Genomic DNA, 12158 nt, shown 5'->3' with positions numbered 1-12158 from the left:
TGATCCTGGGGAAGTCAATGCCCAGCCTCCCAACCCTGCTCCTTTGGCCTTGTTTAATGAACAGATGAAAGATAAGAGCATTGTACTCAATACGTTCAGTGTCCATACAATCTCGGTGCACACTGGATTTGAAAATTGTCCTTCTTCATCCACGAGTGTCCATTTGAAATCAGAGGATTTATAATGCCCCATGGGCTACTTCCCTGTGATACACAGGGTCACAAACATCGTGGTGAATAGGACAGATGACTAAGTAATCACAGTGGGTTTCACCCCCGTGGGATCACCTGTAAGGATTTTTCCTTCCTTTAAAGAGGGCAGGACCCAAACCCCATTCAGAAGACATGGGGAATCTTACAGTAAATTCTTCCCACATAGTCCCCTTTGTAAAGCCCATCTATCGGAGCTTCCCTTAGCACAAGAAAAAAAGGACACGCAGTGGTAACCACACAAACAGGACTTTATTTCCTATGGGGAAAAGGGCTAGGATAGGACCGAGAAGGGGCAGATTAACAAAACTTTAACTCTGGAAATGCTCCACTCTCCCAAACAGTTACACCCCTGAGGTAATGTTGATGTTCTCTCTCTTCTCTTGCAAGGACAGTGGTGGATGGCTGCTGCTCTCTTGACATTGGACATCAGGGACGGACTTCGATGAGGGACATAGGAACGGGTGAGTAGACCTAACTAAAACCCCTCCCTATCCCTCTTTGCGTCGTCTCTGCCTGGATGTTAGACCCTATCTACGCGGATTCAATCCGTGCGTGGGAGTGTGCTTCCCCACCCAAAATAATAGAGCACATGGGAAAAGGTCACCACATTCTTTTCCCAAGTCCAAGATGGCCACCTTATAGATAACGCAAAAGGTACATGCCTTTCTTCCCTTCTTTTACTAAAATTTGGCAGGGGCAACTAGCATTTTACAACCTGGAGACTGGATTTGACCGATCAGGGGATGTTCTGGGACAGGGTGACCCATCCAGAAGGGGTTGTGTATCCTCTGAGAACTCCTCCCCTGTCCTCTACCAATTGAAGTGGGTGTCAGCCCTGTAGGACCACCCCGAGAGGGGATTTGACCAAACACGGAAGTAATGTGGCGGAGTGACCTGCCCGCAACAGGATCACATGGGCCATCTAAAAAGCCCTCACACCACCCTCTACCAATTGGCGACGGTTTCAACCCACCTTGGGCCATCACAGAAGGGAAACATGTACCAATCAGAACAGATATAGCCCGAAGGTCGAGGCCATGATTTCTGCAAAACACATCCTTGGAATGAGACGGCCTCTTCCCCGCAGTGTTGGGTTGCGACTTCCAGGACGATGCTGCCAGTCACGCAAACATGGAGCTCCGGAGATCGGCGGCTTCTGGCCTAGGCCTTCGGGCACTACCTATTCTGATCGGTACGTTTCCCTTCTGGGATGGCCTAAGGGATGAGTGTGAAACCCTGATCGATTAGCAGAGGACGGTGGGGGGATTTCATGGAGGGGTGATGGGCCCCTCTTATGGGCAGGTCACCCCACCATGGCACTTTCACCTATCTGGTGAAATCCCCTCTCTGGTTGGTCCTAAGGGGATGAGGCCCACCCCAACTGGGGTGAGTTCTTGGAGGGGTTACATGACCCACTTCCGGATGGGTCACTCTGCCCCAGAACTTTCCCCCGTTGCTCAGATCCATTCCTGAGGTAGATCGATGGCGATAAAATACCCCCAGATTGGGGGAGGAGTGGGAGGAGCTCTTAGAGGGGTCACATGCCACTCCTTGCTTCTGCTCATGTTTGCATCTTGACCCCGAAAGTCTTATGTCATGGGGTCATTCTCCTGGTGACAGACGAGTGATGCCTTAGGGGTGAAGGGGCGAGGTCCCTTGGCTGGAACCAAATAACTGCCCTTAGCCTCAGTGTGGTTTGACCTAATGGCCACAGTCAAAATGGCTGCCCTCCCCCTCAGGGCTGTGTGGCCCAACGACCAGAGTCCGTGCGGCCGCCCTCCCCCTCAGGGCTGTGTGGCCCAGAGACCAGAGTCCGTGTGGCCGCCCGCTCCGTCGGGGCTGTGGGGCCCAATGACCAGAGTCCGTGTGGCCGCCCTCTCCGTCGGGGCTGTGTGGCCCAACGACCAGAGTCCGTGCGGCCGCCCTCTCCGTCGGGGCTGTGTGGCCCAACGACCAGAGTCCGTGTGGCCGCCCTCTCCGTCGGGGCTGCGTGGCCCAACGACCAGAGTCCGTGCGGCTGCCCTCTCCGTCGGGGCCGTGTGACCCAACGACCAGAGTCCGTGTGGCCGCCCTCTCCGTTGGGGCTGCGTGGCCCAACGACCAGAGTCCGTGCGGCCGCCCTCTCCGTCGGGGCTGTGGGGCCCAACGACCAGAGTCCGTGCGGCCGCCCGCTCCGTCGGGGCTGCGTGGCCCAACGACCAGAGTCCGTGCGGCCGCCCTCTCCGTCGGGGCCATGTGACCCAACGACCAGAGTCCGTGTGGCCGCCCTCTCCGTCGGGGCTGCGTGGCCCAACGACCAGAGTCCGTGCGGCCGCCCTCTCCGTCGGGGCTGTGTGGCCCAACGACCAGAGTCCGTGCGGCCGCCCTCTCCGTCGGGGCTGTGGGGCCCAACGACCAGAGTCCGTGCGGCCGCCCGCTCCGTCGGGGCTGTGGGGCCAGAGACCAGAGTCCGTGCGGCCGCCCTCCCTCTCCGGCAGGGCTGTGTGGCCCAGAGACCAGTGTCCGTGCCGCTATCCTGTCTCTCACGCCTGTGTGGCCCGATGGCTCCAGACAATATGGCTGCTCTCTCCCTCAGTGCTGTGTGGCCCAACGGGCAGAGTCAATATCGCTGCCCTTCAGCACAGGGCTGTCTGGCTGAGAGTTCAGAGACAAGATGGCCGCCCCTCCTCTTGGGGCTGTGCAGTCTAGTGGCACATTGGGGAGGTGGGCTGCCACCCAAGGATGGATGGTGGCCGGGGTAGGGGGACCCAGGCCCTTGTTACTCCCCCCCGGGTCCTACCCCAGGGCCTTGTCCATGGCCAATGTGTTCGGCACTGAGTCAGTGGGGATCCAGCCAGAACATCTGACGTCAGTCACCATGGCGATGGCTAGTTCTCCCAGGTTACTTCCTACGAGATGTCTCTAGGCCATGGGCTGGGGGTCTCTGGGCTCCCGGCGTGGGAATCTCCCAGAGACTCCGAGCTCCCTTGCACGTCTGCAGGCACCCGGGGATGGGGTTGGGTCTCGGCACCTCGGGGCTCTGCAGTCAGGGGCGTCAGCTGCTTCTGGACTGGAGCCTACAATGTGCATCCTCCATTTTCGGCATCTGCCTAGACCGAGCTGAGCTGCTCCCTTTCACACTGGTGCTCCAGTTGTAGCATGTCCGGCAGGGCTGGGGAGGGCTTGGCTTCCGCCGCCTAGACTGTGAGGTTATGTGTGACTGGTGCACCCCGGCACATCCTGCTCTGCCTCTTTTCTCTCCTCCTTCCCATGCAGCAGCTGCTTTGCCGTCTCCCAAGAGATGTGATCAGTGGTGGGCTCGGTTGGCTCCTGTTAGCCTCTAGATGTCTGTAAGAGGGAGAAAGGGCAGGAACACAAATCAGAAGAACAAAACCTTCCAGCAGGGTAGTTTTCCACAGCACAAAACCACCACACTTTGCTAATGCTCCTTTGTAACTTCCTTGAGAGCTGGCATTGCGTAAAGAGCACCCAACCCCCACAACCTCCGCTACCCTGTGGGCTGGCAATGGATAGAGGAGTCTGGGAGACTTTCTCCTCTCTCCGCCTGGCTCTGATGACTGAGGGAATCACATGCGAGAAGCTCTGTGAATGTAGGGCTCTGTGCAGTGGGGAGAGATGTCAGACATGGAGCCCAAAGGTGGGGTTGTCCTGACTCTGCAGTAACTTCATTACAGTGAGAGAGATTTCAGAGTTCAGCTACAGGGTTCTGCCCTGTAACCGTGTGTGGGGCTGGGGCAGAAGTGGGGCAGTGATGCACTCATGAAAGGAGTAGGGCTAAGGGGGGCCCCGTGGTACAGCCGCTAAAGCCCCTGTGTGCTGCGTTCCAGCCGGGCCGGCTCTGCCTGGCTGGGGTGGGGCGAGGCGGCTCTGCGCTGCCGTTCTCCCCCGGCCATTTGGGGATTTAGTTGGGGATCGGTCCTGCGTTGAGGAGGGGGTTGGACTAGATGACCTCCTGAGGTCCCTTCCAACCCTGCTAGTGATACTCTATGAGCTGCTCTTGCCTGTAGGCTCCGCCCCCTACAGCTCCTGTTGGCTGCGAATCATTAATCCCACCCTGGCCCTGCCCTAGCTGCTCCTCACTCCAGCTCCAACCCTCGGCTCGACCTCCACTAGGCCCCACCACCCCGGCTCCAGCCACTGGGCCCAACCGTCCATGCTCTGGTGTCTGACACCAGCGATATGTAGGAGTCGTTCACCTCCGGGCTTTCCATGCGTATGGCCCTGACTTTGTCAGCTCTGGTTTTCATCTGCCATTGTGCTGCCCCGTCACATGGCTTTATTAGATCCCTTTCAACTTCTTCAAAGTCTTCTCTACGCCTCACTGACCTACACAATTGTCTGTCATCTGCCAATATCCACCTCGTTGTTCAGTCCCTGTTCCAAAGACGCTGTTGTACGTACCATAGCAGGACAAAGAGGTCTTCTGTGTCGGTCCCGGTTCCCTAGTCGAATGCGGAACCCGACACGAGATTTCCTAGCTTCTGCAGCCATTTGTAATGTCTATTGAGGATGTGCCCTGTGGTCCTGTCACATGTCAAAGGCACTTCCTGAAAAGCTGAAACAAAGAGGAAACGGGTTGGAAGCCCCATGGTGCTGATGTGACTGGTGCCTAGGAAACCTCCCCTTCAGATGGCCATTGCCACATGCTATTAGCTACCCAAGAGTCTGCAGGCAAGAAACAGCAACTCAGCTACTCCCAAAATAGCCCTGGACAGAGAGGAGACCCCATTCCGTGCGTAACTTCCCCCTCCCCCAGCATACGCACGTCCACACGCTAAAACACAGGCAGGTGGGAGCAACTCTGCTTGGGATGGAACAGAAAAGCAGAGGTGTTAAATCATCCAACATTTATGCACAGATCCGCATAGGAATTTAGACTCCTAACAACATCTACTGAAATCCTATGTGGCCCTGGGCCTTCGTTCCTTAAGAGGTCACAGGGAAAGATGTTCCCAATGTGCACTCAGGGAATTTCCTATGAGCTGATAACCAAGATATGAGTGGTTCCCTGGCCTGAAATCTCTCCATTACAGGGAGGGCAAGTGATGAATCTTTCCCTACAGAGGGTAATTGCCATCATCACCACCACCACCCTTAATAATAACAACAGCCCTTTTCAATTCTGTCAGGCCTTCCTTCAGAGATGTTCTGACCTCTATGAAGACAGTCTCCCCACACAGTTCTAAGGCTACGTCTATTCTAGGAGCTAGGGATGGAATTTCCCTGCTCCCGTACACATATTGTGGCACTTCGATCAAAGCTCACGTGATCATCCTTCTTCCTTAAACACTGTCCTTAGACAGAGAGGGACACATTCAAACTGTTTTCAGGCCCTGTGCTGCACCCCTGTACTTCCCACAGAGGCACAAACACACAGAGGTATTTCCTTACCTTCATACAGGCGGGAGATGCCATCTTCAGTCACTGTTTCAGACAACAAGTCACAGTAATGGTGGATAGTATTTCCTAGACAGACAATGAATCTCATGACTTTTCAAATCCTTTGCTTAAAACTGCGAAAGATGCAGCCATTCTCCCAAGACAGCCCTTGGGAAATTAAATACATTCCTTACATCTGTTCACAAAGCACATTAGATAAAGCATCAGAAGCCTAGAAGTCACTGAGAGACTGATTTCCAAAGGAGATTGAATTCACATCATGCTGGTTTCCCCAAGGCGCAGCCAAAGAGGAGTTGTGGGCAGGGGAAGTTGGTGCGATCGATACAGCTAAGTTGCTCCACTCATCTTGGAAGTCATGTTAATCTCTCTCTCTCTCTCTCTCTCTCTCTCTCTGTCACACACACACAGTTTTAAGATTCTGGTGCTGTGAGAGGGAACAGAGCAGCAGTCTAGAAAAGGGCTTTGAAGGAAGCAGGTCAAAAAAGCTCAAGTGAAGTCGCTCTGCTTACCAATGAACAGGGCTGCAGAATGTCTGATTGTTGTCTGTGAGCTTTCCAGGTATTCTAAGGCGTGGAACAGGAATTTGGGGATGTGGCTCTTGTTGTTCTGCATCTAGGAAGAAAGAAGGAAGAAACGCACAATATACAAATGACATGTTCTTCCCACAGGGACTAGTCCAGGGAAGCCAAAGCATAGAGCCAGGGCATGGCAACAGCCAGTATGAGCCCATACGCCATAGCAGCACCTCTCTGGAGTTACTGTTGTGTTCTCCAGAACCTCAGCTTTTGTTTTCAGAAAGTTTGCAGGTCTAACAGTTCAGGAGAAAAATTTCAAAAATGTGAAGGGATTGTAACTCCTGCAGAAATGAACCAGCAGAGAGCCTGGAATAGAGTCCTGCCACCCGATGGAAGCGGATGGGTACTCAGGGTGTGGGGTTAAAAGGTCTCCTCAAGTCCCCATTCACCACTCTGAAGGCACAAGGAATTCACCTACCAAGCACTTCCAGGCACACTTCCGGAGCTGTGTGGAGCCATCCCAGGCCATGCTGCGGAACAGCGTCTTCAAATGAGCCCACCTGAGAAACACTGCGCAGCGGAAGAGCGTCAGTTTGCATCTCTGCAAGAGAAGGTGAGACCAAGAGGGTTCTCACTGAGAGAGGACAGTCTGGGGACATGGAGCCTTCCCCGTCACTTGTTCTCCTGCTTTTCCTGCTAGTGGAGGAGATTCCTGTCATTTGTTGTACACAGGAGTGTGCTCAGGAGAGGGAATTGGCTGGAGCGAGCCAGAGCCGTCCTGTCTTTGGATGGTTTGGAGCGGTTGACCAGGGCCCTGCGCTTTGGGGGGCCCCGCACTTCAGGGGGACGCAGGACGTGGGCCATGCTGGGGCCAGGCGCAGTACTCCCGGTCCCACTATGCTATGCCCCACCTCGCCAGCGCCCAGCGTCGTTTGGGAAATGAGGGGGTGGGGCTTTGGGGGGAGGGGAGGAATAGGGATGGGGCAGGGGGCGGAGCAGGGGTGGGAAGAGGTGGGGTGGCACTTGGGGGAAGGGATGGAGTGGGGCTGGGGCTTAGGGCAGAGTAGGGGGTGTTGTCCCAGGCCCTGTGCCCCTCTATGGACGGCCCTGGAAAGATTCATAAGAGATCTCCACAGCTCAGTCCTTAGGTGCAAAGAGACTGCATGAGAGCGTGAGTCAGCTTTGGGATCCCAAAGAGTCGGACCAAAGGGCCGCCAGATCAGGCTTCCTCCACATCCCAGTTGGCCCAACAACAGAGGGCAACGTCCGGTGAATTCTGGGAAGCTGGGACCTGGAGAAGTTCTCTCAGGAGCTCCAGGGAAGAAGTCAGGCAGCTGCACCCACTTTCCAGAAGGCTGTGGGCAGATATCAGCTCCCTGAACTGAAGGGGCTCTTACAGATCTGTGCTCCCTTTTCTTTTGCTGCCTCTTGTTATGAACCTTTGGATGCAGCAGCCCAAAGGCCTGAGGCCCCCCTGCAGGAGAGGGTCAGGGCTCTTTCCCAGAAGAAGGCTTTTCTTCCCAATTGTGCTGTGTGCTGTGAGAATGGATGAGGCACTGGGCTCCAGCATGGAGTGAAGCAGGGAGGAGAAGACTCTGCTTGGGCAAGGGGCTCTGGCCATTAATGGAGTGGGGGCCCCAGGAGATTCTGGCTCTTTACTCTTAAGGAAATAATGACCGTGGCACTTACCAGTGTCACACTCTCATCCCGGTCTTCAAGGTGCAGCAGGAGCGGGAGCAAGCAGTGGATCATCTTCTGCTGCACGATGGGTTTGTCCGGGTCCTTCACGCTGCTCACCACGTTGCCAAGCAGTAAAATGGCAACGGAGCGCACGCTGTCCCTCTCCTGGCAATGACACACAGGGAGTGGGGAAGCCCGGTTAAAGCCAGGCAGGATCAGAGCATAACGTGACAGAGTCATAATCCGCACGCTGCTCCGGTTCCCCCGTGTTAACTGACTTGGGTCGCGGGAGCAGTGAGGCCACCAGGCCAGCGCCATAGACATCTTGTGTAGAACAAGGCCTGAGACACTGTGCAGGGCAGTGCAGCCCCATGGTGTCCTAGACACAATTTCTGTCTGGAGAGCACAGAATCCTAGACCCCTAGAAGCTTAGGGGAGAGGGAGGGAAGGCTGCTGGAGACTGGTCTGGGGAAGGGGAGGAGCAGCTGCTGGAGCCTTACAGGGAGGTGCTGCTACAAAACACAGCAGTTCTTTTGCTCCTTGGTGCCCCTGAGAGCCGGGAGATTCCCGACCCACCTCTTTCCTGCTGGGAATCTCCACCTCTTTGGGGGCCGGTGTTCTCCAGACAGCTGGTCATCTGCCCAGTGCCAGGCCCCCTCTCCCCGAGGCCAGGCGGCAGCAGGGGCTGGGAGCATGGCGCTGATGCTGAGGTTTGCGGAGAAGAGCTCTGACTGGGTGGGGGCTGAGCTGGATATTCCCCACCCATGGCTGGGGCACCCCTTGGTGGCTTCATGGCTGGGCTGTGGGGTGGGTGGTATGGGGATGGGAAGAGAGAGACAAGGGCACCAGAGACAGGCGGGGGGGGGAGGAATGGGGTTCTCCTGTGTTTCCCAGCCTTACGTCATCAATGAAGGGGCGAAGGCTGACTGCAATGTCCTGGGAGATGGAGCCAAGCCCCTCCCCATCCAGGAGGTAGATGATGTCTGCAGCTTGATGCATGGCTCCCATGACACGCCCTCTATCCGTGTCACAGAACATGTCCATGATCGCTGGCAGCTGGGCCCGTAACGAGTGCACCTGCAGCAATGGAGAAGGCAGCTCATTACTACCCTGGATGACAGCCTGGGGCATATGCTGGCCCATCCCACTCCCACCTATGAGACACCACGGCTGGCACAGCCGCCCAATGGGGCACAAAGTCATTCTCCTGTCACTCTCTGCCAGCTGCTCACTGTAACCTTTGTCTTTGCTCACCCGCCTCCCCACTGCATCACATCTGCAATCAGGGGTCAGCTCACGGGAGCAGGGACCACGTCGTGCCTTGATTTGCTCAGTAAAGCACCTCCAACATTCGAGTGCTGTGCGTTAAACAACAAGGCTTGTGTGGAGATCTCGCTCTCATTGCTGAGCGATTCGATAGACATCGGCTTCCTCGGTCCCCCGGGCAATCCACGCCCCTCACCTTTTCTGGCTGGAGCACAATACTGCCAAGGCCTCGCAGACTGAGCCGACGTACAATGGGGTTTTTATCTTGGGTCCATTCCATGAGCTGTGCCTGGAGCTCTGATTTTGTCAGTATTGTCTCAATGGAAGGACTCTGGAGAAACTGGAAAGAGCCAAATCAACATCGGGTTGAGGAGCAGAGGTCTTCCTGTGGGGTCTGTCCCCTGGACACTCATCTTTACCAAATGGCCACTTACTCCCATACAACGTCTCCGGTGTGTAGGGAGCCAGTTGCTGCTTTTTCAGTTGGCTCATTCCCAGAACTTAGACTAATGCACAAGTCACAAATAAACCCCCAGGGAAAGGGGAATCTCCAGGCCCCACTGAGTGCCATGGAGAGACCCCTGGGGCAGAAGAAAAGCAGAACCCCAGGAAAAGGTGAGGAGAGAAGCATGGCCTTGGGGCACCGGAGAAACATCTCCTCTTGTCACAGGATCCCACCTAGGTACATCCAGCCAGGAGCGATCTCACCCTGTCTCTCCCTCCCTCTCTGTGCCATGCCCCACCACCATCCATGTGCGGAGAGGAGCTAGCTGGCTGGAAGGCTGCTGAGCTGCTGACAATGTGCCCAGAGCTTACTGGCCTGAGCTGCTCTCCTGTCAACTAATGAATCTCACCTCAGTGCAGAAAGTTATGGCGATATTTCTCTGCTCTTCCTCCTTCTCCCTTTGAACAGTGGTGACGGCCTCTCTGAAGACGGCAGGGAGCTGAGGGTTCTCAAACTCGATCATGGCTCTGGAACATGGAGCAGAAAGTCCCTTGTGGTTATCAAGGGGGAGAGAGAGTTCCTCTCTAGTTGCTGGGCTGAGATGGCAGCCTGGAACAGAGGAACATTTCACACGGAAATCCCATTCCCAAGAGAGACCCACTGAAGAGGAAACTTTGGGCTCCTACCTTGCAATCACGCCAACACCCTGCGAGTAGTAATATCGTGAGGCTATCATGTCCCAACCCTGCTGAAATTGGATGCTGGCAAATTCCTTCCAGTATCCGGGCATGGAAAAAAGAGTCTTCACAGCCTCCACCGACGTGCTAAAGACAAAAAATACCAGTGTCAGGCAACGAGATCAGCCCCAATCATGGCAAATCTGCACACGCCCTGGCACACACAGTATGGACAGCAGGAGCTAGCCTCCCCGAGGATAGATCCAGTGTGATATCATGGTGCTCCCCTGCCCAATGGGCCCTGTCGACACTGCAGTTTCATTGAGTTTGTAACCAGTTAGTGACACTGTAGTTTCTTAAGATGGTTGATGTCATCACTCAATGCGGTTGAATACTTGATTCTTTACTGTGACAGGTAACAGGACTCAAGCGGGCATGTGGGGCCAGATCCTTAGTTGGTGTAAGCGAGCCTGGGCTAACTATAGCACCCGAACAAATGATGGCCATGAACAGCCTACATGTGTTTAGCAGAGCACATCTGTTCTTCCTTTTCCTTTCAGTCATTACCTTAGGGGGTTGAGGCAGCTGGATCCCTCCTCGGGGCTGGATGTCGTGCTGGCCATGTAGGTCCCTGGCAAGTGCAGATCCATCACATACTGCACTTGCCTGACGCAGAGGATGAGCATCTGGGGATACATTTCCAGGATGGCTTCTCGGTATCCCCATAGGAAAAGGACCTCGTAAATGGTCCTCATTGCCTGGAGGGGGGAAAGAATTTCACTCCACTATCCCAATCTGCCACCTGCCCCCATTGCCATTCGCTATTGTCCTTTTCTCGGGTCTCATTTCTTCCCCAGCCTATTACAAAAGAGGATTGGCTCCTGAGAGGGGAGGAGACATTTGGAGGGTCCTGAACCTTCACCCATTCCTGGAACGGAAGCAGGATGGAGCCCTACGGAAAGGTCAGAGGAGTCTGGATGATGTTATTCCCCATTATTTCGCTTAATGGTGCAGACTCTGTGCTTTGGGTTTCCAGCCATGACTGCACGGGCTGAAACCATCCTGAGGAGATCTGTTCTTGTAGACCCAGTGTTTCTGGCCCAGTCAAAAGTACTGGACATCTCATGATCCCATGCTGGGAAGATTTCTAGTCACAATTTAGAGAGCCAGAAACCTGGATACTTCCAAGAGACACCCGAACTGCACCTGCTCACTAAAGAGCCACCTAGAGCGGCAAACAGAGCCAGGGCACCAGCAGATAAACCGCTTCAGATCAGTAACTTTTCCTGGGTGAAGCTTTATTTACACCTCTTTGGTTTGCTAGAGGTGGCCAGGACACACTAAGGCCTGGTCTGCATTACAGAGTTATGTCAATGCAAGGCCCCTCACCCAGCATCACCCTAACTATGGAATTTCCTTCCCATTGGCAGAACTGCCCCTTGGTGCCAAATTCATAACTCCACCTCCACAAGTGGCAGAGAGTCCAGGTCGATGCAGTGTCAGTGTAGACACAACGTCGCGTACGTCAACTGGCTTTCAGGAGCCTTCCCACAATGCCCCACCCTGACCGTACAATCGAGACGAGCGCTTCTGGTGAGGACGTGCACTGCCGACACAAGCCGCAAAGTGCAGACACACACAAGGGATAGAATTGCTGTGGCGGCTGTATGCCGAGGTTACGCAGGTCGGCTTCATTGTGTAGTGGAGCCGTGGCCTGAAGCTAAGAAGGGGTGAAGCTCACAGACACACACAGATGCACTATCCTCCCCGCGCTTGCGGGTTCTCAAAGTGACATCTCAAACCTCACTTACAGCCAGAGACACATTGCCGCTCTTCTCCTCCCGGTGTCTCTGCTGGAGCTTGTCCAGCAGCTGCTGCAGCACCTCCCTGGGGAGCTGTGGTTCTTCCCCCAGGGCCTTCCACAGCTCAATGGCACATCTGCAGATTCAGAAAGAGAAGTCAG

The 12158-nt window shown here is 55.0% G+C and overlaps 1 protein-coding gene across 1 annotated transcript; it reads right to left on the bottom strand.

Moving 5' to 3' along the window:
• Positions 1-6070: 6070 nt before the first annotated feature.
• On the bottom strand, positions 6071-9983 carry LOC120385081 (maestro heat-like repeat family member 5). Its single transcript, XM_039504207.1, has 6 exons — positions 9928-9983; positions 9270-9413; positions 8708-8884; positions 7817-7972; positions 6606-6728; positions 6071-6224 (listed from the first exon to the last, which is right to left on the bottom strand). The coding sequence occupies exons 2-6, from the start codon at positions 9351-9353 to the stop codon at positions 6099-6101; spliced, it is 666 nt and encodes a 221-aa protein (XP_039360141.1). The 5' UTR covers positions 9354-9413; positions 9928-9983; the 3' UTR covers positions 6071-6098.
• Between the last annotated feature and the right edge of the window lie 2175 nt (positions 9984-12158).

The sequence above is a fragment of the Mauremys reevesii genome, linkage group 17, assembly GCF_016161935.1.
Source record: "Mauremys reevesii isolate NIE-2019 linkage group 17, ASM1616193v1, whole genome shotgun sequence".
NCBI classification, from domain to species: domain Eukaryota; kingdom Metazoa; phylum Chordata; order Testudines; family Geoemydidae; genus Mauremys; species Mauremys reevesii.
Note: the sequence above shows the minus strand (reverse complement) of the source record. Positions and strands in the feature narration are given on the sequence as shown.